We start from the raw sequence: 25,122 nt of genomic DNA, 5'->3' as shown, positions 1-25,122 counted from the left end.
AAGGCAGAAAAGGAATGCATTTAATAGCCAGCTACCCTTTTGAACTAGGACTAAAATATAAAAGCCTTAAGTAAAACTATTCCTAAAAGGATGAATTTTACTGCACCATGTAGTTAACTATAAAATGGGGAAATTTTAAGTCTAAAAGGTATTTACTTTTAATGATGTTTTCTTAAATATCTCTATGAGTCATAAACTGAGAAAAAACATTTGTAATGTGAAAGATGACAGGTTAATGTCATGAATATAAAGTATTTTTATAAAAATCAATTGGAAAATGGCACATAACATTTTCAACTTGAGTAATCATTTTAAAAAATGCAAACGCCTATCAGATTAGCAGAGATTAGAAAGAATGATAATATCCGGGCATGACAAGGATAGGGAAACATTCTCATAGGCTCCTGGGGGAAGACTAAATTGGCACAATCTTTCAGAACATCACTTAAATGCCTTTAAAAGGCACTGAAGCATCAATACATTTAGCAATTGATCATCAGGAAATAATAACAAATGCTAACATTTATACAGAACTCACTATGAGCCAGGCATTCCAAGTGCTTTGCCTCCTTTAACTCACTTAATCTTTACAACATCAGGAGGTAGGTACTGTTATCATCCCCATTTCACAGATGTGGAAACAAACTAAGGCACAGAGAGACTGAGCAGCCCGCCCAAGGTTACACAAGTAGCAGAAAGTGGTAGAAATAATTACGTTCATGAAGATCTACAAACAAGGTGATGACTACATGCAACGTAGTGTAAAACAGGGAAAAACCAGAAACAAGCCAAATATAAAAGAGGATCGTGGTACTCCATACACTGGGATGCTAAGGAACCATTTAACTGTGCTGCCAAAGATAGGCATGATATATTGGGGGCAAAGGGGGTAAACAAAAGAGTGTATATGATATGACCTTATTTTTATTTTTAACTGTAATTGTGTGTGTGCGTGTGTCTCTCTGTGTGTATAAAGTCTGGGAGAACACAGCTCAAGTATTAAGAGAGGTATCTGACGGTGATGCAGTCACAGGTGATTCTGACTTTCCTTCGTATTTATCTGTTTTGTTCTCATTCTCTAAGAGTAAGTTTTACTTATTTAATTTTAAAGTATTACTTAAAAGTGCATCCCATGCCATCTCAGAAAAGTATATTTTAATAAAATGCAAATGTGAATGTAAGACCTTTGAGATACTTTAAGAAGATAGGGGGTACACAACTATTGAATATAATAAATTACTTTCGTCCGAAGAAAAGTTAAAATAAATAATACAGGGGCATTTCAGGGAAAGTACTGACCTTAATTTCAGGAGAGTTCAATATACCAAGAGAGAACTCCCAGTCAATGGGCATTTGTCTTTTCTTCTTCCGATCATAACTTAACACAGCAATAGCTGTAATTTTTTATTTCTAAAGCACTTTCAGCCACAACATCTCACTTAATCCTCACAACAGCCCTCTCAGAGTAATAGAAATAGAAAGAGTGGACAGAGAAAACAGAAAGAGTTTCTCTAATTCCTTAAGACACCTGCAGAGTTTTCTGTGTGTTGCAGGAAAAAACCATCCCAAGATGCTGTATCAAGGATTACTAATGTCCTGCCACTCAAGCACAGCACTTGGGAGAGAGATGACAATTAGGCTGAAGTAACACAGGGTCCCTTTAGACAGTTTTATATAATTTGAGGAGGCATGTAAAGCTGAGAATCTGCATCAACTGCAAACTCATCTGTCTATGAGAAATCTGCAATCATCAAAATTTCTGGGTGGCACTGTTTTGACTGGCTACTGGTAAACTAAAGCGAAATGTTCTCCCACCACCAAGTCCTACTTTCACCAACCTCATCTAATTTAAAACTGTGTCTCTGTGATGGTAAACAAGCCCAGGAGGAAGAATTTGGGTTTTTTGTGTTTTTTTAAAAGATTTTTTGATGTGGACCATTTTTAAAGTCTTTATTGAATTTGTTACAATAGTGCTTCTGTTTGATGTTTTGGTTTGTTGGCCCCGAAGGCATGTGGGATCTTAGCTCCCTGACCAGGGATGGAACCCACACCCCCTGCATTGGAAGGCGGAGTCTTAACCACTGGACCACCAGGGAAGTCCCAGGAGAAAGAGTTTTGATCAAATGTGTTTCTGGTGTCAGGAATCTTCCCATCGGTCCTGGTGTCCAGGTTACTTTAAAGAGGAAGACAAAACAGCAGCAAACTGTATTCCTTGGGATTTCTAATGCTCTGAGGAGGAGATATATTGTGACTGCTGTCCCCAGTAGGGACATATGCCATCTAACAAGACAGGCTATACTGCAAGAAATACATCCTATGACATAAATGACTCATTTGCTGAACGCTGACATTTTTCAAATGTGTGTAAACCCAGATGATCCCAGACCTACACTTAACTTCTTCATTCACTCATAAAACATGTCCTTCTAATGGGTCTGTCAGTGTGTCATCATTTTCAGGGTGACACCTGCTAATTTACTCCTCATCCCTGAAACCACATTTAATCCTACACTTTAGCTCTGCTAAAAGCTTCAGCAGTTGAGAGAGAAAGGGTCAAGGCCAGCAATCTATATAGCTGATCGGCTTTCTTATACCAAGCTGAGAACCCTTCATGAGATTTCTAAAGCCACTTTCCTGTGGGGAGAGAAGCAAGGAAGTCTGGAAACATTTTTCTCATGAATAAATGTTTCAATTAATAAATTAATGGGAGGGAGGCAGGAAGGGAAAATAAACATTAGAACAAACAAAAGAACATATCATCACAGAATGACTTAGGAAGGAGCTAGGGATGCCTTTTCTTTCTTTCTCTCTTTCCCCCCTCCCCCTCCCCCGCCTCTCTCCCTCTCCCCCTCTCTCTCTTTCATGGTGACAGCAAGCAGAAAACTAACCTGGGTCCAGAAGAACAGAGGAAAGCAAAATAGGCTGGGCATGGGAAGAAAGAAGTGGGAGAGGAGGGCTTTAGGCACAAAAAGAAGCAACGGTAGCCCTGAGCTGAGCTCATTATGTCCTCTGCACTACCATTCCATTTCTGTAGATGTGACAATGGAATCAGGAAGTCCTGGATGCTCCTGACCCTACGAGGTCAGAGACATGGACACAAAAATGTCGGAAACAGATGGATGGGGGAATGGCGTGGTAATACTGTTTTCCTAATAAAACAATGATAATGTCATTAATTTAAAGAGAAAATTGCACAGGCACCTGCCCTAGATATACCCAGCAACAGAGTGTGACTCAATAAGTAGACAAGAGTCACCTCGGGGAGTGACTGAGCCTCACCTACCGCAAGCATCCACAGCCCCACAGGAAACAGAGCAGTCCCGCCCTGCCAGCCCCCATGTTCAGGGTCAGGAGACCCTGCCCTGGCTCGGCCGCTGATTACTGTGAGGCCCTTGGGAAAGTCACTTCCGCGCTCTGGGCCTCTGTTCCTCCTCTGCCATCTGGACAGAACACCATGGTCCCGCCTAGCTCCCAGGGCTGTTGTGAGCATGCGTGAGGAGAAGGCGGGGTGCTGAGGGGTTCCGGACTCTTGCTGCCAGTGGCCCAGAAGGGTCCTGCGCTGGGAAGCTCTGGTCCTGCAGGAGCTATTACTATTTTGTTTTTTAGTGATCCAGATTTTTTTAAATTTTATTTTATTTTATTTATTTACTTTTGGCTGCGTTGGGTCTTTGTTGCGGTGCACGGGCTTCTCATTGCAGTAGCTTCTCTTGCTGCAGAGCACGGGCTCTAGGCGCGCGGGCTTAGTAGTTGTGGCTCGCGGGCTCTAGGCGCGCGGGCTCAGTAGTTGTGGCGCACGGGCTTAGTTGCTCCGCGGCATGTGGGATCTTCCCGGACCAGGGCTCGAACCCGTGTCCCCTCCATTGGCAGGCGGAGTCTTAACCACTGCGCCCCCAGGGAAGCCCGGAGCTATTACTGTTAAGTGCTCAAGCACTGTCTGGGAAAGGAGGGAGGCAAACACGCTGAGGGAGAGCTGGCGGAAGCTGGTGAGTTAGTGTCCGTCCCAGCTCTGCTGTCACAGCAGCAGGTGTAGCTCAGACATTTGGGGTCCCTGGTTTGATACATCCCTAAGACAAGGCGAAATTCCTAGCTGCTATTTTTTCGTAGTGGTGAGCGTCTACCTTTAGCTACTCCACTGGGTTCCCTCTTTCTTGAGAGGCGCATATATTGGTTTTCACCCCCAAACATCAATGCTGTCCCCTTCTCCTGCCTTCCGACTCCACCACGCCGTGACTTTAGTCAATAACGTTACCTTTCTCTGTGTTTACCTTCATGTTGTCAAATAGGCTTTATAACCATGAAGAAATGGGGGTTTCTGTTGGCTTTGTAACGGGCCAGAGACACAGCCACTCAGGGGAGCCTTTTGATAAGAAATACCCGAAGATCTTTGTTTACGGAGGGGTCACGTGAGAAGCCCTTCCTCCTAGGTTACCCGGGGCTGGGAGGAAAGGGCCATTGCTCCGAGGCCAGGAGGCTGTTGGCCAAGGGCAGGGACATCGCCCCTCTGCACAGCTGGGCTCGCTCTGCGCCAAGCGGCAGTGGTCAGGGCAAGGCGCATGCTTCACAGTAGAGCCTCGCCTGACCCCTTCTCCAGGGAGCTTCTCAGGTTGGAAACCAGACCCAGAGGCTTCTGAACCCTTTCAACCACGCTCTGAACACAAATCAGGAAGGCAGGGATGGGGGTGGCAGGAACACAGACGAAGGAGCTATTTTTTTTTTAAAGGAGCTATTTCTGAGTGACTGGAAATAAAAGCTAAACACAGGTGTGTTCTGCACCCATGGACATGTTCCCAAATCCACAAGAATTCTATTTTATAAATAAACTAAAAAAGAAACCATTCGGGTTGCCACATTTCATCCTAGTTTCCAGGGACACACACAAATAGTTTGGGCCTTTGTGCATTATTTCAGGAATCGAGGAGGGCGTATAGGCACCCACTAAAGGTGTATGACTCATTTTCTAGAAAGCTATACGAAGTGACAATCTAGGGCTAAAAATGAGGGCAACGTCCGCCCTGTGACTCCTGCCACAGCTCATAAAAGCAGGGCAAAAAACCACCTTAAGTGACTATAAAATGAAACCACCATCAGAATTTGGGGTAAATCAAGAACCTCTACAGCAAAAGCCATCAAATTTAGAGAAGAGCTATTTCATCTCAACTCATAATACAATAAAGAGGCATATCAAGGTGCATGTTAAACAAATTGTGGCGAAACTATTCACTCTGCAATATGAAAAGCACACAGTCATCTAAATGAACTTCTGGGCGATACCTAAACTCAGAGCAAGAGTAAGACTTTTCTATAAAGCAGGGTTTGACAGACTCAGATTCCATCCTTCCCACCTTCAACAGGCAAAATATTTATGGCATGTTTTCTTTCCAAATTCTTGCTGAAATCTCACCCATTGCGAATTCTTACCCACTGCAAATTCTTACCTATTTTAGGCATATATATATTTTTTACCACTGTTACCCACTTTATATCACGGCATTCCAGCCCCAGCTATAAACTGGGCCCAGCCACAAGAGCCCATGCATTCCCATTTCTGAGGTCAGAGGAAGAGCAGAGATAAACTGACAATTCCTAGGATTACAGGTACCAGTGATGGGCCCCTCCCTGCGAGAGGCACTTATACACAGCATCTTAGTACATCCTCACGGCTGCCCTGTGAGGTTGGCTTTAGGGCTGAGGAAACTGAGTCTCAGAGGGGTTAAGTGACATGCCCAAAGACACACAGCTAGGAACGGTGGAGCTGGGACTCAAACCCTGGTGTCTCTGAGTGGCAGCCCATTTGGCACTTGTCGTTTTAACATGATGGTTCCAACAAACTCGAATGCTAGATCAAGGCTGGCAGATATTTTATGAGAATGGAAGTCAAAATCTGCAGAAGTACAAGGAATAACAAGAGACCTGATTTCACAGATCATATAAGACAATAATAAAAACAAAGTGATAGAGCCTAAGGGACTTTTTTTTTTAAGCCAGAAGCTCAAAATGGGCCCAAGCACATGACGCAGCATGAATTAGACTGGTTGTATTATTAGCTATTGAAAACCAGCTACATGGGTAAGCAGAGGCATCCTGGGTATTGGGAACATGGTCTGGGTCAAGTTAGGGAGGAGGCACAGGTAAGAAGGGGACAGCCTGGGCGAGTTCATGGAGAACAGCAACGTGAACAAGGCCAGCAAGTCAGCAAGTTAGGTATATATATATATTTTTTACCACTGTTACCCACTTTATATCACAGCATTCCAGTCCCAGCTATAAACTGGGCCCAGCCACAAGAGCCCTTGCATTTCCATTTCTGAGGTCAGAGAAAGAACAGAGATAAACTGACAATTCCTAGGATTACAGGTACCAGTGATGGGCCCCTCCCTGCGAGAGGGACTTATACACAGCATCTTAGTACATCCTCACGGCTGCCCTGTGAGGTGGGCTTTAGGGCTTTAGGGTCTGTGCCCAGACCACGTGGCTGGATATCTAGCCCGATCTTACAATGAAGGAGAGAAAGTTACCAAAGCCCTTCGCTGGAACAGAGAGGTTACACAAGCAGAGGCTGTTATGGGATGATAGAAGGCAGGGGCTAGGGTGATAGGGATGCAGCAGGTGGAAACTGGAGCTGGGGAAAGCATCCTTCCATTGGTCAGCCCAGGGCTCTCCTGTGGAGCATGCTCTGTGGAAGGTGCTGGAGAAAGGAGGAGGGAGGAGGCCCTGGAGGTGCAGACCAGGGCCTGGCTCTGCCAGGGACAGAAGTGGCAGGGAGGCAGGAAGGCAGGATCCTCGGGGGCTGGCGCTGCTGGGCTTGGGGGTGGGGGCGGGGTGAGACCAGGAGGAGCAAGTGCCAAGATGAGCCACCCAGGCGCTCTGGCCTGAGCAGCACAATTAGTGTGCGAGCCAGGACAAGGGACCAAGTGGACAGGGAGGGTGCCAAGTACTCGTTTTGCAAGTGTAATTGTGAGATCTGTAAGCTACTTCACAGGTCCAAACTGCTTCTAAACACATTGAGCTGTGGAACCGGGGAAATCAGATGCAACCCTCAGGCCACTCCTGAAAGCAGCCTTCCACCTCCGCCCGGTTCCTTTCTCCCTACCGTGTAGATAGGACCGGGAGAGAGTCCCTCTCTGACTAAATAAGCTCTTCAACAAACTTCAGTTCCTTTTATTGGACTGGATGCCAGGCTGGGAGGGAGGAATGAAATCATCAGAATGAACGTGTTCTCATCGTATATAATCAAATGACAAGGACTGGAATATAAGATGTTAAGGTAGAAATAGATGTGTTCAGACAAGAGACCATCCACGGTGGGCTTTTCTTTCCCCCAAACCTTAGTAAATGTTATTGTACATCTGGTTTTCAACCGAAAAGAGGGTGCCCCCCCAAACAAAAACAAAAACAGGAAAGCGAGCCCCCCCCCACTACAAAGAGTGGCAGTTGTTTAACCCTCTGGTCACCGTATCATCGCGGGGAAAAGAGCTCTAGCCCTTCCCCTGTGGTAGTAGAACCAAGTCTCCGTGCCAGTTATCAGAGTAGTTTTATCATGCTTCACAGCCATTTCATGTATTTGGTTAAGGGTCTGATTTAAAATAGGAAATGCACCGTGCCTAGGAAAGCATCCCGGAGGAGGCCCGCCCGCAGGACAAGGGGAAGGGTGGCAAAGAAAGAACCACTTTGCGTCCTCGGCTGAAAAGCACGAGAAGGGCAGCGTTTCCCCTGCTCTGATTTCCTCCGGCCACATTCAACACCTACAGAGATGTACTGAAATAAGTTCATGGGAGAATATTTTACAGGTGAAAAGATGGATGAGTTCTGGGGCCATCAGCAAAGCAGGGAAGAGTGTACTAGTCCAGAAAGGCGCCCTAGCATTGTCCAGCACACCACTTTCGATGGAGAGGGTGAGAGCGCCAAGCTTTCTCCCTAAAATAATCTGACCTTCGGCAATCTCCTTGACCTCTGGGGTCATGCATTCCCTGGCATCTATGGCTCAGGCTCTGAAAACACACAACCTCCATAGCCATTTCTTAAAGGTAACTGTCCTTGATTATAAGGTCATAAAGGGAAATCCTACCAATCACTTATGGACACACTCGGGGATGGGGGATGGGGGACGGGTAACACCATGGTCCCTTGCCTCTCAGTAACGGCCAGAGACAACAGGACCCAGGGCCTGCTTCCCACCCTAAGCCCCTGTTCTCTCTCCCCTTTCCCTGCACCCTCCACCCTGTCAATGCTGTCCAGCCCCGCATGAACACAGGCAGCCACATGATCCCCCAGTCACGCCCGTGCTAAGGGAATTCCACATTGCTTGCCACTTACCTGGATACAAGACTAAAAGCACCTTATACATCCTAAAGACTGCTCAGCTTTTCGTCATAGTCAACCATCACAAAAACTCTATACTTCAGAGAAAAGGCCATATATTCCAGGAATTACTTAAATAATGGATCTTTCAACCACCCATTGCATGAAAGCAAACACAACACCTGGTCCAGGCCCTGTTAAGCTGTGTCACTGCACACAGATGTAGTCTAAAATCACTGCCTATAGTGATAATACAATCATCCGCGCTTCTCAGCCCCAGCAAGACGGGCAAGATTCTCTCAGGCACGCTACCTGTCTTTGATCTGTACAGTAAACATTCTTTAAGCCTTTTCTGCCTGTGATGTACGACCTTGCCTTTTGGAAGCCCCACCTTGGATACCTCATGGCACAGAGCTTTGCAGCCAGGGCTGCTGTGGAGGGCGGGCTCTCTGACCAAGCAGGCCGCCTTCCGCCTTCCGGGTTAGCCCTTCTGGGACAGGGCCATGCAAATCTGCAGCTGGCTCCAAAGCACACGGAATCTACTGGAGTTTCAAGTTCATTCATTCACCTGGCTACATTTGGCTTAGCCTGATTGAGAGGAAAGATGTAAGATCCTCCCTTGGGAATGCAGGATCATGAAAATTAAGTGCATCAAGGGTTAAAATATAAGCACGTACTATCCAGTCCACACCTCAAAGCAGTTCATAGTTTAGAAGGCAGGAGGGAACCTTTGTTTACCTTATTGATGAGAGTGACTATATCTCCTTCTTTGATTGTCAATTCATCGTCGTTCTGTGCCTCATATGGAAATATTACTTTGCAGTAATCCTTGGCTGTAAGAAGAAAAGAAAACACAACCCTTAAAATGCTTTATCTAATGAGCTGGCCCAGAAGGAGATGTTACATTAACTTCAGAGAAAAGCACGCTGAACAGAAAGAACACAACTACTGCATAAAGAAAGAAGGGTCACCCTCGGAAAACTACCCAAGATTGCTCATTTTTGGTTCATGCATATTTATTCTCATTTTTCCCTCAAAAATCATGTGACACCATGAAAGCAATTGACTGCTTTGCTTCTCTCAGGCAGAAAAGCAAAAAAGGTTTCCTTGGTCTCAGAAAATAAATGTGTATTTTTGAATACTCTTTATTTTACATAGCATTTTTTAAAAGATATTCGCCATGTATTTCTTCTTTAGGTCTTTTTTTAAAATTAACTAATTGATTTTTATATTTATTTTTGGCTGTGTTGGGTCTTCGTTTCTGTGCGAGGGCTTTCTCTAGTTGCGGAAAGTGGGGGCCACTCTTCATCGTGGTGTGTGGGCCTCTCACTCTCACGGCCTCTCTTGTTGTGGAGCACAGGCTCCAGATGTGTAGGCTCAGTAGTTGTGGCTCACGGGCCCAGCAGCTCCGTGGCATTTACATACCATTTTATATATTCTTCAGGTGAATGCATAAGTAGACATAATCTACAAAGAGCAAAAAGCTTAAGTTTTGCCCTCACTGTCTTCTTCCACACATCACTGAATCAGAAACAGGGTATCTGTATGTTACAAAGCTGACATGGCACTCAAAACAACGAGAAAGACTCCATTATGGTCCATCTTAAGAGACAGATGTCAATGGAGTTGTATGTGAACATGTGTCAACCACAAATGGCCAACAAATACTGACCAAATGCTCTTCGCACACGTGTCGGGGGGGGCGAACTTTTCAAATATGTCCCATGGTCTCTCTGTGGGAACCTGCCTACTCAGGAACCTACGACTGTTCATCAGCAAGGAAATGCACCAGCTTTCACCAAAGAGAGAAAAACACTAAGGCCACTCAAAATCCATTCAAATATGCCCTGAATTATATGCTTTTGAAAGGCTACCTGATATTAAAACCTTCTCTATTTACACAAAAGCACCTGTTTAGAAGACACTGAAAACATTTGTAAGGTATTTGGGAAACTAAGACTTAGAAAACAGGTTTAATGACACAGGACAGAAGGTGGAAAGAAAAATTCAAGAGAATTAGTATCTACCGGGACAGGTATTTATTAGTCTGCCTAATGGCTTTGAATGGCCTTAAATATTGCCCAATGATTAGGCCACTCCTGCAGACAGATAACAGCCTAGAGCTATATACATAAGTATCAATTACAGCATCCCTAGTACAATTTTTATCACTAAAATGTGTGGGGTTCTTTTTTATTATGGTTAATGTCACATCAATCAAAGAGAGTGATGTATAAAATCAACGCAATAAAAAGTCTATAATACAGACACACTGTGGTCTAGCGTTGGGATATGAGAGAGAATAGGGAGGGGAGGAGGGAGGAAAGGGGAGAGGGAGTTACTTTGTTTACAGATGCTTTTGCTTTCTGTCCAGTGGCTTGAAGATATCAGTTACACCCCCTATCCTAGTGCTGGAAACCTTCTGTCTCAGGTACTCTGGGAAGCTGATGCCTTTTGCTCCTTAACTCATGCTAAGAGGCACTAGTTCTAAATCCCATCAATACCAATCTGCCCATATATTCCTAAGCCCACATAGTTCCATCTCTCTTAAATTCGTTACAGCAAACCTCCCAAATTCTGAATTGGCCCAAATGTTCTAAAGGGAGGGAAAAAGTTAAGCATCTTTAAATTGGATAATGACAGCTCCTTACCAATTTTCCTACTGACTGTGCTAGTGAAATATGACTACCCAACCTCAAAACTTACAGCAACACTGAAATAAACACAGTATTATTGAAGAACTGCCCTGCAGAGTCCTGGCTTTAAGAATAATTTGTTGGATCAAAATCACGGAAACGTTTTACACAGAAGATAAGACATCCGTGGCCAACAAAGAAGAGGAACAAGTCATGTTTTTATTCCTTTCCATCAAAAAAAGTCAATTACATAGAGAATGGACTTGAGGATACGGGGAGGGGGAAGGGTAAGCTGGGACAAAGTGAGAGAGTGGCATGGACATATATACACTACCAAACGTAAAATAGATAGCTAGTGGGAAGCAGCCGCATAGCACAGGGAGATCAGCTAGGTGCTTCGTGTCCACCTAGAGGGGTGGGATAGGGAGGGTGGGAGGGAGGGAGACGCAAGAGGGAAGAGATATGGGGACATATGTATATGTATAACTGATTCACTTTGTTATACAGCAGAAACTAACACACCATTGTAAAGCAATTATACTCCAATAAAGATGTTTTAAAAAAAAAGTCAATTAAGTGTGGTAGACATTGTTGGTTAACTTCCCGGCCACCATTCCCCATCCCCTTCCCAGTTCACAGAATCCTAATTTGCTCAGGCATTATACTCAGGAATAGGGAACACTCCCACAGCCCTAGGGATGAGTCAAATACATCTAGGCAAATAATATTTTTTATAATCATTTAAAAAATTGAAGTATAGTTAATTTACAATGTTGTGGTAGTTTCAGGTAGACAGCAAAGTGATTCAGGTACACACACACACACACACACACACACACACACACATTCTTTTTCAGATTCTTTTCCCATATAGGTTATTACAAGATATTGAACATAGTTCCCTGTGGTATACAGTAGGTCCTTGTTGGTTATCTATGTTATATGTAGTAGGGTGTATATGTTAATCCCAAACTCCCAATTTATCTCCCCCACCCCTACCATCCCCTTTCACAACCATAAGTTTGTTTTCTATGTCTGTGAATCTATTTCTGTTTTGTAAATAACTTCATTTGTACCATTTTTTTAGATCCCACATATAAGTGATATCATATGATATTTGTCTTTGTCTCACTTCACTTAATATGACAATCTCTAGGTCCATCCATGTTGCTGCAAATGGCATTATTTCATTCCTTTTATGGCTGAGTAATATTCCATTGTATATATGTATATATATGTACCACATCTTCTTTATCCATTCCTCTGTCGATGGACATTTAGGTTGCTTCCATGCCTTGGCTATTGTAAATAGTGCTGCTATGAACACTGGGGCACATGTATCTTTTCAAATTAAGAGTTTTCTTCTGATATATGCCCAAGAGTGAGATTGCAGGATCATACGGTAACTCTATTTTTAGTGTTTTAAGGAACCCCCATACCGTTCTCCATAGTGGCTGCACCAATTTTCATTCCCACCAACAGTGCAAGAGGGTTCCCTTTTCTCCACGTCCTCTCCAGCATTTATTGTTTCCAGATTTTTTGATGATGGCCATTCTGACTGGTGTGAGGTGATACCTCATTGTAGTTTTGATGTGAATTTCTCTAATAATTAGTGATATTGAGCATCTTTTCATGTGCCTGTTGGCCATCTGTATGTCTTCTTTGGAGAAATGGCAAATTTAGGTTTTCTTAGGCAAATAATATTAATTTCTCTCCCCTTTGTTGGTGATTGGTTGAGGGGTGAGCATGTGATCCACTTCCAGCCAATGAGATGTGAGAGGAAATGTGCCGGCGGGGGGGCAGTTAGATTTTGTTCCCAGATAAAAAAAGATACATGAGGAAAACAGGTGCCCCTGCCTTTTTGCTTTTAACACTGTTTCATCCTTGTTGGAACATAGTACATAGTTTGGTGCTGTTGCAGCCACATTTCACCCATGAAAGGAAAGCCAAAAAAATCAAAGAGGAGGTGACCCTAAGCCCTGACATTGTTGAGATGTCTGTTGAATTAACCAACTTCAGGGCACCTGTCTCTGGATCTCCTGTTATCTGACTTAATATAACTCTATTGCTTATCATTACTTTGTGGTCAGGTAGGCATTTATCACTCAAAGCCAGCCATGACATGAAGGTTCCCTGACATGAAGGAACGCAGTAGAAGAAAGAGGACACTTCCAGTAACCTCTTCTGAAACACTTCACTATAATCTGCCTCTCCCACCAAACCTTCTTGCCAGGTATCTTTGTCATTCCCTTTTCCCCCAACTCTTCCCTTGCTACCTTAAGACCTGGCCTCCTAGCAGGAGGTTCGTAAATGACTATGGAATTGACTTGTAACCAACATAGAAAACATTTACAAGAAAGTACTAACAGGCCTTTAAAATGTTTCACGGGGCCATTTTGTTTTATGCCCACAGTTTTCCTATAAGCTAAAGGAGGGTAGGTGTCCCTCTGTCTTTTTAAAAAAACAGCTTTAATGATGTATGATTTATATACTATAATATTCACATGTTTTAGTTGTACAGTTTGAAGAGTTTTAATACATTTATATAGTTGTGTGGCCATCACCATAACCCAGTTTTAGAAGACTTCCACCATGTAGCTCTGCTGTTTTATATATGAGGCCTTAGACACAAAACTATCTAGAAAGCACCAGTTTTAGATAAAAGGACGAGATAAAGGTGCCAGTGGCTACCATCAACTACCTCTCTCTGCAAAGCAGGTTCCCATACCATACCTCGCCCCTCTTTGTATCCCCAGAACCTGACACACCTCCCACTCAGTGTTTCTTGATCATCCTCTAGCAACACCTAAAAAGTAGAGGAAAATCTGTGGGATAGCAAAGTAGGAAGAGAAGACTCTGGGCTAGAAGTCAGGAGAGTCGAGACTGGGTTTGGTCCCCCCTGGTCTTCCCCAAGCACACAACCTGAGGCAATCACACCTTCGTGTGATTTCGTGTGACCTCATGTTCTCACGTGTAAAAGTGAGGCCGGCCAAGGAGCGCCAAGAGGAGAGTTTGGTTAACTTTAGCAGGACGCTTTGAGCAAATTTCAACTTATTCCAGAATTCCAGTATAAAACAACTAAAAACAGAGCTGTCTGGTTAAATTAGAGAGTGGGGCTGGTCCATCTCCCACCCAGGTCCCCAGAAACATCCCAGTGAAATGCTGGAGGCGTCAAGGAGCACAGTGGGCTATACCTTCGTCCTCGCCGGCTCTGACAGTTCACAGCTCTAGTCATGAGCACCGGAACTCAGAACACTCCTGACCAGATATGGCAACGCTTCGCTTCACATTTTAAGTTATTATGATATATTTGAAAATAAGAATTTGTTTTTACTTCTGAGGCATTCGGGCCCTAATTCAGCAGTATTGGAAAAGAAGAACATTATGTTGGTTTGGATGTTACAATGGTTTTAAGATACTCAAAAAAAATTCAAATGCAAAAAAGTTTATGAACTCTGAAAATACGATTTTAACTTTATAGTATACGGAACGAAGATGTTCCCTACTTTAATTCAAACATTTACTGAGTCACCACCATGAAAAAGATATTGTCAGTTCCTGGGCCTGTGATATACAGGTCAGTCCAACCACACCCTCCCACCCTTGCACGAAAGTGACAACCTAATGCCTGGAGAAAGGCGAGGGGAGAAGAGCGACAGTAAGAAAACACAAGTACACGAATAAGCATCAACTCACTATGACTGAATACTGTCATGGTGTTTCAGAGAAAGGCAAGACTGCATGCAGGAGAGAGATCACAAAAGAGGAGGCATTTGATATGTCTTGAAAGAAGAGTATAATTCCAAATCCTTTTTGAACGTGGGAAGATTATAAATTTTAAATGAATAGCAGACAGAGGTAGAGAGGAAAGGACTGAAGTTAATTTTTGGAGGCAGGCATTTTCCATCTATTCATCAATTAGATGGATTTAATTAGTCCAAGATCAAATAGGAATGAATACACACAGACACATAAAGAAATAAAGGCACAATTTATCCAGTAATTAAGATGATTTTGCCTCTATTTTTTCTTTAGAAAGATTTAAAAATACTAATAAATTAGCATAAGGCTGAAACCTTAAGTCAGTTCTTAAGCTTTTTTGTCTTAGAGTCCCTTAAGAATCTGATGAAAAAGCAATGACCAGAAAAAGGAAAACAAAAACATAGACACATTCAAAGGTGCAGAGAAAATGTGGTGTACAATATCAGAAGGGTCAAGAACCCTGAATCTCTTGCCCAGTTCCCAATAAAGAGCCCCTTACTAAGTGATGATTGGCATTCCAATTTTAAGATACGCCAAGAAGTCCAGTCATAATTCACACCACCTCCAAAAAAAACACAAAAAAACAAAAAACCCATTATGTCAATCTCTAAATTTCTAGAAATTTACATGAGATTAAAAACAGATTGTTCACAGAATTGAAATCACATGAACACATCCAATGACACCCTTCAGCTGGCTTTATAATCTATTCATATAAAAAACAAACAAACTTAAGAAAATACCCTCACCTTAAAAAAAAAAGCAGAAGAAACAGAATAAACATATCAGCAAAGAGAACATATAAACACACACCAAGAAAATAACATTAAATTTAGAACAATTCTCTGGGCTCAATTTAGGACATGAAGATCAAAACCCCATGTGTCACAAAGTCTGGTAGGAAGCCTTCCAGACCTTTCAGCAGGGATGGAAAGTACCAGGTCATGCCTGGAATTGAAAATTTTCTTTTCCTTTGGGACACTAGAACAAACACATCAAGCTCAGTGGTGTCTACTTTCACCAACATCAAAATCTGAAAATTCTTTCATTAAACTGACAAATATTATCAGAGACACTACTGGTTCATAAGCCCTTATCCAGAAGCCCTGGGGACAGAATTTTTCAGATTTTAGAAAGGAAATACATTGTACATGCCATATAATATGTAACATCCCCATCTGGAGTCTGAGGCTGCACCCAACCATCAAATACATTAAAATTTTGCAGCAAATGGATGATTCGTCACCCCGAGTGGGATAAATAAGGACTATACCTAGATGCGCATTAGTCCAGGACAAGTTTTATCACCCAAGGAGTGATAAAACCTTTTGGTTTTCGGGAGCTTTTTGTATTTTGGAATTGCAGTAAGGGTGTTGACATCTATCATGTTCTGGGGAAAAGAGAATAAGTTAAATAAGACTAGTTATCTGGTTCTCAGGGAGCTTATAATCAAGGAAAGGAAATGAGGCATGTATACACAGAGCTCTGGACAAGGCAGCAGTGAGGAGAGAATGAGAGTGATGTGTTTGCCTTAAAGCCTCAGAGATTCCGAAATGGGGAAACTACTCCCGAAAGGAGAGACTCAGGGTGCCTTCTGGGAAGAGCAAAATGGCACTGGCCCCTGCCTGGACAATGTTCTAGGACTTTGACCAGAGGAGGAGGAGGAGGAGGAGGAGGGGTGTTTCTCAACCATCCCCAATGACAAGAATGATGTAGGGCACCTGTTTCTTCTATGCCTTCCCAGATCCCTTCCCTAGGGATTCTGAGGTGGGACCAGGAATCCAGCAGCTAAACCAGCACCACGTCCCCCAACCCCGCGTGATTCTCATCAGCAGGGATGCTTAAGAAACACGAGTCTAGGTTAGTGGTCCTCATACTTGAATGGGCATTGGCATCAGGTGGAGGACGTGTAAAAACAGAAACCCCAGGGTTTCCGATTCCATAGGGCTGGAGCAGGGCCTGGGGATTTGCATCTCTAACAAGTCCCCAGGGGATGCTGACGCTGCTGGTCTGGGGACCACACTGATCTAGCCACGGGTATTAGCAAAATGTCAATGCCAGGAAGGAGCAAAACAACCGTGGGGACCTGGAGGGTGGGCCAGCGTGGCGGCAGTGCCGAGGCTGTCTGTGCTGTATGAGAGATTTAAGTGAGAAATGCAGTTCTGCGTCAGTCTGAGGATCCAGGGCTCGTGGGGAGGGGTGAGATGAATACATTTGTTCAGTAAATATTAACTAAGTGTCCAGTGTGCGCCCGGCAGCAGAGATATAGGAGTGCCCTCCTGGGGCGTACGACAGTCTATACCAGTGGTTTGCAACTGGTGTGACTTGGCTTCCCAGGAGACACTGGCAATGCCTGGAGACATTTATGGTTGTCACAACCTGGGGGGGAGGCAGTAATAAGTATAATTGACATCTAGTGGGTAGAGGCCAGGAAGCTGCTAAACATCCTACAATGGACACAGGACAGCACCCCAACACAGAATGATCTGGTCCAAATGTTAATAGGGCCAATGTGGAGAAAGCCTGGTCTCCACCTAAACTCAGACAGGGAAACAAAACGCAATGCATTCGTCACTGCATTGGCAACTCTGGTCTTCACAAAACGCCTTCCTCCACAAAAAAGCTGACTGTGACCCCTCTGGTCTTGGATGTTGCTGGGAATATGAGTTTCAAATTATTTCACAGCTATGAGTTATGCCACTTTCTATTGTCTCACTTGAAAACAATCTTTTTTTTAAAGAAATCAAAATCTGACAAGCAAGGGAAGCTTTTCTGTTCTCTAGTATGGAGTAGATCATGGCTCGTCTCAAAGGCACCTTTTCCTGCTCAGATGAGGAGAAGCGCTGAGTCTTTGGGAGGAAGGAAATCCACCAGGATAGCAGAAAGGGAGCTCACTTTTTTCCTGCAAGCGGGCTGTATTTGAAATCCAGGTCATCTGCAGCATGGGTAGGCTGGGCACCCTCGCAGAAGGACCCCTCACTCTGAATCCAGACAGCAAGGTCTGTGCTGGGGGCACTCGATGAAAGGTGCATCCTAGGGACAGCGGGGACCTGAGACACCAAGCCTGGGGGCTTTAGTACATAACAGGTGTGGGAGGCGCTAAAGGGCTGGGTAGGAAACATGTTTCATATTGGATGTGCCCAAATTCCCAGGCCTGAGGGTGAGTGAGCTTTGGAGGAGATAAGTGAGCAAAAAACACCTATCCTGGCAAAATAGATTAAAAGAGTTCCCAGGTAAGGCTGAGAAAAATCCCAACATAAGGGAGTTGACCCTTTTTTCTCCTATTCAAACATGTGGTGACAAAGCAAAAATTAGCTCAGACTGAGAAAGTAAAAATCTGCAAATGCGGATACAAACGCAGATAGAGCCAGCTGCAAAATGAACCGGAAATAGCATTTCTCCCAAGCACACCCACTACAGCTGGAAAGGGTCCTAACAACCCCTTCTCTGAGTGACGACTGCTTTCTTACTCTCTGAGAAAGTCTGTCCTCTAAGACCACAGACTATCACAAACTTTGCTTTTTTATACTGTATTAGTAAGAGTGAAATGTTTCAGCCTTGGCTGAAAGAAACAAGTCACTGTGACACAGAGAAGAAGCCTTGAATCCCCACACAAGTGCAGGGCCTCATGTAAGGGGTTCTGGACACAGCCCTGCACATCTATCTTAACTTGGTGGTGGTCCAGCTCACAGACAGACCTGATGTGGCCCAACTCACACAGCCCTGTTTTGCTTGGGGCCTACCAAAACACCGCTGCTTCATTTACATTTCACTCACTTCCATTTCTCCTCCAAATCTGTAACTGCTCAGTTTTCTTTTGTTTGGTGCGATGCTCCACAGGTCCTCCTGGGCAGTCTCCTTGTTGCAATGAGCCCATAAACTTGACTTTGTCAGACTAGCCTAGTTTGTCTCTGGCGCTCTTGGGCTGACTGGGCCAGGACAGTGGCTAGAAAGAACAAGGGTCTGTCAAGCCCCACAGAGCAACCACTGCCGACCCTCCAGAAATCCGAAATAAGCTCAAGCGTCAACAAATGTGTTCTTTTCTTCCCGGTGACTGTGAACTTGGAAAAGGAGACCCGTGGCTACTACACTGCTTTTACAAGACTCTGTTAGATAGAGAGCCTGGTAAATTGAAACCATTTCTAATCCTCCATCTGCCCAACCACCACTGTTGCCAGTGCCCACTGAGTCCACGGCACTTTCCCGGACTGGATGGCGGGGATGTCAGGTAGAAGACACAGCCCCCTCCGCGAGGGACCAATGATAGCCACAAGGCACTATGTGTCACCATCCCAGGGGACGACTCCTAAGAAGCAAGTCAAGGGACAAAGTGATCAGAAAGGTGGTACAAGTGTCTGGTGATAATGTGAGGGGAGGTTAAACACAGAAAGTTCAGCCTTTGCCCCCCAGCCATCATTATTCAGAAGCCTGACCTGCCTTTGTACAAATTCTGTCAAGGACTATTTTTTCCCCAACCCACCTGCTCAACTGGTCCTCTGCATCTCTAAGACTGAACTGTTTGTTCAAGAAGATGCTAAATAATCATTTCTCTGGGCTATTTCTCTATCCCGCCGAGGCCACAAATCATCTGCATCAACTGTAGTAAGAAAGAGGGGAACTCCAGATGTGGGGAGCTGGAAATACCTCAGAGCACTTCATTTATGAATATTTGAACAGTCTTCCTCTTGTTATGAAAATTATGGCAATCTGCTCCCCAGCCCACATTTCCGATGAATTTCAATATCATAAAAGCTTCATTGGGGGAGGGGAGATGATGTTAGTTGTTTAAATAAATCCTGATCAGCTGAGTTTCACTTTCCCTCAGAAGATATCAATGCACATGAACATTTTTTGAATCATCATAACTTACTCGTGACGTGAGCCTGTATTTGAGCGCACTAAGGAGACAGCTATGTGGGAAGGGGCTTCTCTCCTCTGTACCGCTGGGCAAGTTTCGTTACGGGTGTGACTTCCATCCAGAAGGAAGGAGGCTGTGTTGTTCCCAAGCTCCGAGTCATTTCTAAAAGTGGGTCAGCACTCTCTGTCCTTCCACCTGAACTTGGGTGTTGCGTCAAAATCCAGAAGCAGCGAAAGGTTCCAAATGGAGGGGGCTTTCTAGTGAACTAGGGTGCCTCGTGGAAATCATGGGAGAACCATTACCCCAGAATTTGCTCTTTACAATGAAAGCCAGAGAGTGTGTGAGGGGTGAGATTAAACTGCAGCAATTCTTACTCTGGGTCCATGAAAACACGTCTGTCAATAAATATCTCTCAAGTCTTCACTGACAGTGATAATTCTTCCCGACCTACCACCCGCTTACACACATACTTACATCCATGGCATCTTTGCCAAATGACATCTTCTCATATTCCTAACTCAGTTGTTCGCATCTTCCTTTTGCCTCTCCCATCGGCTGTTCAATTCTTTGAATGCAGAAAGCTTTCACTCTGAATTGCAAAGCTTTCGGAATTGAATCAGAGAGTGAAGATGCTCGGAGAAACCTGAGGGCTTCACTCTAGTACAACCCTCTGACTTCACAGACAAGGCAGACCACGAAGAGCACAAGGCCAGAGAAATAAAATTATTTGCCCAAGGTCACACAGCTAGCTAATAAGAGAGCTAGTCCTAGAATCTGTGCTTCCTAACTCTTAGCCAAAACACACCACCCAGCCCTGTAAAACCACTCTTTATTAACAACTCATCCCCACTCTGTGATGCATCTAGAGATGGACGTAGTTAATAGATACTTGTAGGAGTGAAAAAGGCTTCAGCTAGACTCAGGATCCTCCCACATGCTCAAGGGAGCTGGGCATGATGAACTGTGTTAAAATCCAGGCCCAGGAAGCCCATCTTAGATCTCAGAATTACTTTCAAACTATGCTGTCCAATATGATGGTCCCCTAGGCACATGTAGCTATTGGGCACTCAAAATGTGGCTAGGCCAAGTTGAGATGTGGCATATGTGGAAAATACACGCTGGGTTGTGAAGACTCATATGAAAAGAGAATGAAAATATCTCATTTAATAATTTTATATGGGTTACATGTTGAAGGGCTAATATTTTGGATATACTGAGTTAAATAAAATATATTTAAATTAAGTTCACCTGTTTCTTTTTTTTTAAACCTGTTTCTTTTCTTTCTTTTCTTTTTTTCTTTTTTTTTTGCGGTACGCGGGCCTCTCACTGTCGTGGCCTCTCCCGTTGCGGAGCACAGGCTCCGGATGCGCAGGCTCCATGGCCATGGCTCACGGGCCCAGCCGCTCCGCGGCATGTGGGATCTTCCCAGACCGGGGCACGAACCCGTATCCTCTGCATCGGCAGGCGGACTCTCAACCACCGCGCCACCAGGGAAGCCCCCTCTTTTCTGGTTTTTAATGTGGCTACCAGAAAGTGTAAAATCTTGTATGTGGTTCACATAGTATTTCTACTGGCCAGCTCTGCTCTAAAACACCTTCCATCCACACCACCTAATCCTGCCAAAAAAGACTTGAGGGCTTCCCCGGTGGCACAGTGGATAGGAGTCTGCTTGCCAATGAGGGGGACACGGGTTCGATCCCTGGTCCGGGAGGATCCCACATGCCGCGGAGCAGCTGGGCCTGTGCGCCACAACTACTGAGCCTGTGCTTTAGAGCCCAAGTGCCACAACTACTGGAGCCCCCGTGCTTAGAGCTCGTGCTCCGCAACAAGAGAAGCCCCTGCTCTCCACAACTAGAGAGAGCCCTCGTGCAGCAGTGAAGACCCAACACAGCCGAAAATAAACAAAAACAATTTTAAAAAAAAGACTTGAGTCTCCTGCCTGCAGACATTACAGAGGGTAAAAAATACGTATCACGGATGTGCTCTTATCCTAAGGTCAGTTCTTGAGGCCTGAGGATTGATTAGTCACTTAAGCATGCCCTGCAGATTGTCCTGTTTTGTGCCACAACCTTACAAGTGACACTCAGGTCCCCCCTGCTTAGTCTCCCCCAAAAGCAACTCACCGGTCACCCAAGGTACTATTTACTCTGAAGAGAGAGGAACAATCTATAGGGAATTTCTCTTTCACTTCTCTTGAAACTCTTTTCCATTAAAAAAATTTCTCTGTTTCTCAGGTTATTATTTCCACAAACAAGAGTGAGGTTGGTGAAGGCCACTGGTTGTCACATGTCACGAGGACAGCCTGTCCCAGGGACTCCATTCCAATTACCTTGGAGGTTTGATGCATCTTTCCCTTCTCCTGCCCATCCCCCACTCCACCCATTCCCAGCAAACTTGCCTAATAACCTGGATCATTTATAAACCTGTCAACAGCCAGAACTACAGAATGAGTAGTTGAATGGAAGGAAGGATAGGCTACTGTCCAACGAGAGGGAATGTTATCAGAAGTGGTTTAACTGTCAATTCTTGAAAAAAAAATTTCAGGCCGCTTCAACAATCTTGAAGGTTTTACTGTCTAAAGGTAGGTTTAAGCATGCAAAACCTACAACCCGCGTGAATAACTGCGGGGCCAGTTTGGCTTTGGGAACATCTAGAGGCTCAGAACCCTTCCTGAAGGGTGGGCCCTTGACCAGGAGCACCAGCAGCACCTGGGAATTTGCAAAATTCCCAGCAAAGCAAAATTTCAGGCCCCACCCCAGACCTGCTGACTCAGAAATTCTGGAGGTGAGGCCCAGCTCTCCAGGTGATTCTGGGACACACTCGAGTTTGAGAACTGCTGGCTCAGAGCCTTAAACTAGTGCGCTTTCCGCCTATTAGCCACAGTCTAATTGTACCATTAACAGACTGAAGGCATGCAAACCTCATCTGAACCTTAAACATTAAGACAGAGCTCTAGCGGCTGCATCTATAACATCCATGAACGGATTTATCTAAACCACCATTTGGAGCTTGGCAAGTCCAATAAATTCATTTTTTAATGCCTAAGGCAGTATCCCTTATTTGCTCTCAAAACTACCTGTTTTGCACTGCAAAAGGAGTTCCTGGTATATTTTTCTGCAACAAAAAGAATAAATCTATGCTTGCTCTTATATTAGTCCTAATTATATATGTATGAAATATCTTCTCTCAACCTTTGGCTTCCCAAACTAGATTAGTAGTCTGTCCACATTATCCTCATAAGGAAATCTGAAGCTGGAAAAGAAAAGTTAAAATCCCTAGAAGGAACTGAAGCACTTATTTCTGACTAGAGCACGTTCAGAACGTTCCAGTTATTGGAAGAATGACTAAAGGAATTGGAGAGTTGCCAGATTTAGCAAACACAAACACAGGATGCCCAGTTACATCTGAATGTCAGATAAACAGCCAATATTGCATAGGACATACTAAAAACAAAAAAAATTATTCATTGTTTATCTGAAATTCAAATGTAACTAGGCATTCTGTATTATCTGGCTATTCTAGAATGGGGAATACTGACCTGTGGGAAGCTCTGGGGGAGACAACTGTCCTCAAATACTTAAAGGACTGTTAGGAGAAAAATGGGCTAATATCAATGTAGACCCAGAGGCTAGAACCCATGGGTAAAAATTACAGGAAGAGCATATCCAGCTCAACAGAAGAAAGACATTTGTAACTACAGGAATTCAAGTAGAGATGTGCTGAGGAGAGTGGCAGGAAAGTCAAGATTTGGGAGTGTCTGTTGAGTGGTTAGGCTAAAAGATAAAGCCTCTCTGATTTGAAGGCCTATGAATCCCTAAACTGCTTGAGTTGCCATCGTCTAGAATCTTCCGGCCTCGTGAACTATGCAAACTGCGCTGGGTATACATGGATAAGCCCTAGCTCTGCACGTGGGTGAGAAACAAATGGCAAGAAAGCATCTTGGACTTCCTTGGTGGCACAGTGGTTAAGAACCCGCCTGCCGATGCAGGAGACACGGGTTCGAGCCCTGGACCAGGAAGATCCCACACGCCATGGAGCAATGAAGCCCATGTGCCACAACTACTGAGCCTGAGCTCTAGAGCGCGTGAGCCACAACTACTGAAGCCTGTGCACGTAGAGCCCGTGCTCCGCAACAAGAGAAGCCACTGCAACGAGAAGCCCGTGCACCGCAATGAAGAGTAGCCCCCGCTCGCTGCAACTAAAGAAAGCCCACGCGCAGCAACGCAGCCATAAACAAACAAACAAATAAATAAATTTATTTTTTTTTAAAAAAGCATCTTGTTCCATCGAGGAACTTGTGCCCGTCCTACTGGTAGAGCCTAATGAAACACATTTGTGTGCATTTTTCCCCATGTGCTTTAAAAAAGCCATGAAGATTATGTAAGGATTTTTCAAAAGCGTTTCAATGATTATAAAACCCTTCACTGCTTTCAAACATAAAACAGATACACAAGGAAACTCACCCTTTGTCCTGCTGTCCATTTCTGTTTTTGACGAGTCTGGAGTTGCTGCAGTCGGAGGTAACTTCTTGCCAATAGTCTGAGGGGAAAAAAGATGATCTTTACTCATCAAGATGATTCTCTCCATCAAGCAAAGGAATAAAAAAGATCAAGATCATGATGACAAAATGCTCCCAACTGGTCCTAAAAACCTCATACTTAAGTTTTGGTATTGCTCTGTGTATTGGCTGCCATTCTTCCATTAGGCCTGGACCTCAGTGACAGATAGGTAGGAAAACCAAGATAAAAAGTCTTTATCCTTGTAGGCACTCCGTATCTCTTACTCCCATTCTGCCTTGGTTCTTTTTTTTTTTTTTGCGGTACGTGGGCCTCTCACTGTTGTGGCCTCTCCCGTTGCGGAGCACAGGCTCCGGATGCGCAGGCTCAGCGGCCACGGCTCACGGGCCCAGCCGCTCCGCGGCATGTGGGACCTTCCCGGACCGGGGCACGAACCCGTGTCCCCTGCATCGGCAGGCGGACTCTCAACCACCGCGCCACCAGGAAAGCCCTCTTCCTTGGTTCTTATTAGAAGGTTGATTACTTTCAGCAGAGAAAACAGGGACATTTCCCCTCAGTTCATGAGAAGCTGACTCAATCTATGGCCCAGAGGGGGTGTTCAAAGTGTCTGAAGCTTGGAAGGAAGGGCAGGAAGAGGGAAGGCACAAAAAGACAGAAAGAAGGACGGGATGGAAGGATAGAAGGCCAGGCTGATGATGGGCAGGTGGAAGGACAGGCAGAAGTCCGAGTGTCCAGGGCAACTGTGCCTTGTCGTGTCTCCTTCTAGCCATCTAAAAGCCAACTTGCTCCAAAGATGGAACAAGCAGGGCCGGCAGCTCCCTTCCTTCCCACCAGCCTTTTAACCCTCCAGGGCTTTGAAAAAGGCCAATGCTGCAGACCCGAGGCATCTATTTAGTAGTTAAAAAAAAAAAAAGAGTCTGTTTTGAGTTCATTTTCTTCCTTTCATTCATAACTAATTCTATTATCATCCATTATTTATGAACCATCCACAGAAAAGACTGGATATTGTCTCTAACTAAAGATATTCCCCCAAACACAGGCAACTCAGCGG

At 44.4% G+C, this 25,122-nt stretch overlaps 1 protein-coding gene across 7 annotated transcripts in view; it reads right to left on the bottom strand.

Annotated features, from left to right (window-relative positions):
• Nucleotides 1–25,122, bottom strand: part of SH3KBP1 (SH3 domain containing kinase binding protein 1) — a 347,088-nt gene that overhangs the window by 84,448 nt on the left and 237,518 nt on the right. For all 7 annotated transcript variants that reach the window (XM_081222849.1, XM_081222844.1, XM_081222847.1 and 4 more), the window contains 2 exons: nt 24,018–24,093; nt 9,037–9,131 (listed from right to left, as the gene is read on the bottom strand). In XM_081222849.1, the coding sequence (XP_081078975.1) occupies nt 9,037–9,131; nt 24,018–24,093 (171 nt within the window). The remainder of the gene's footprint in view (nt 1–9,036; nt 9,132–24,017; nt 24,094–25,122) is intronic.

Source organism: Mesoplodon bidens (assembly GCF_964165515.1).
Source record: "Mesoplodon bidens genome assembly, chromosome: X".
Lineage (NCBI taxonomy): Eukaryota > Metazoa > Chordata > Mammalia > Artiodactyla > Ziphiidae > Mesoplodon > Mesoplodon bidens.
This window is presented reverse-complemented; position numbering and strand designations above follow the sequence as displayed.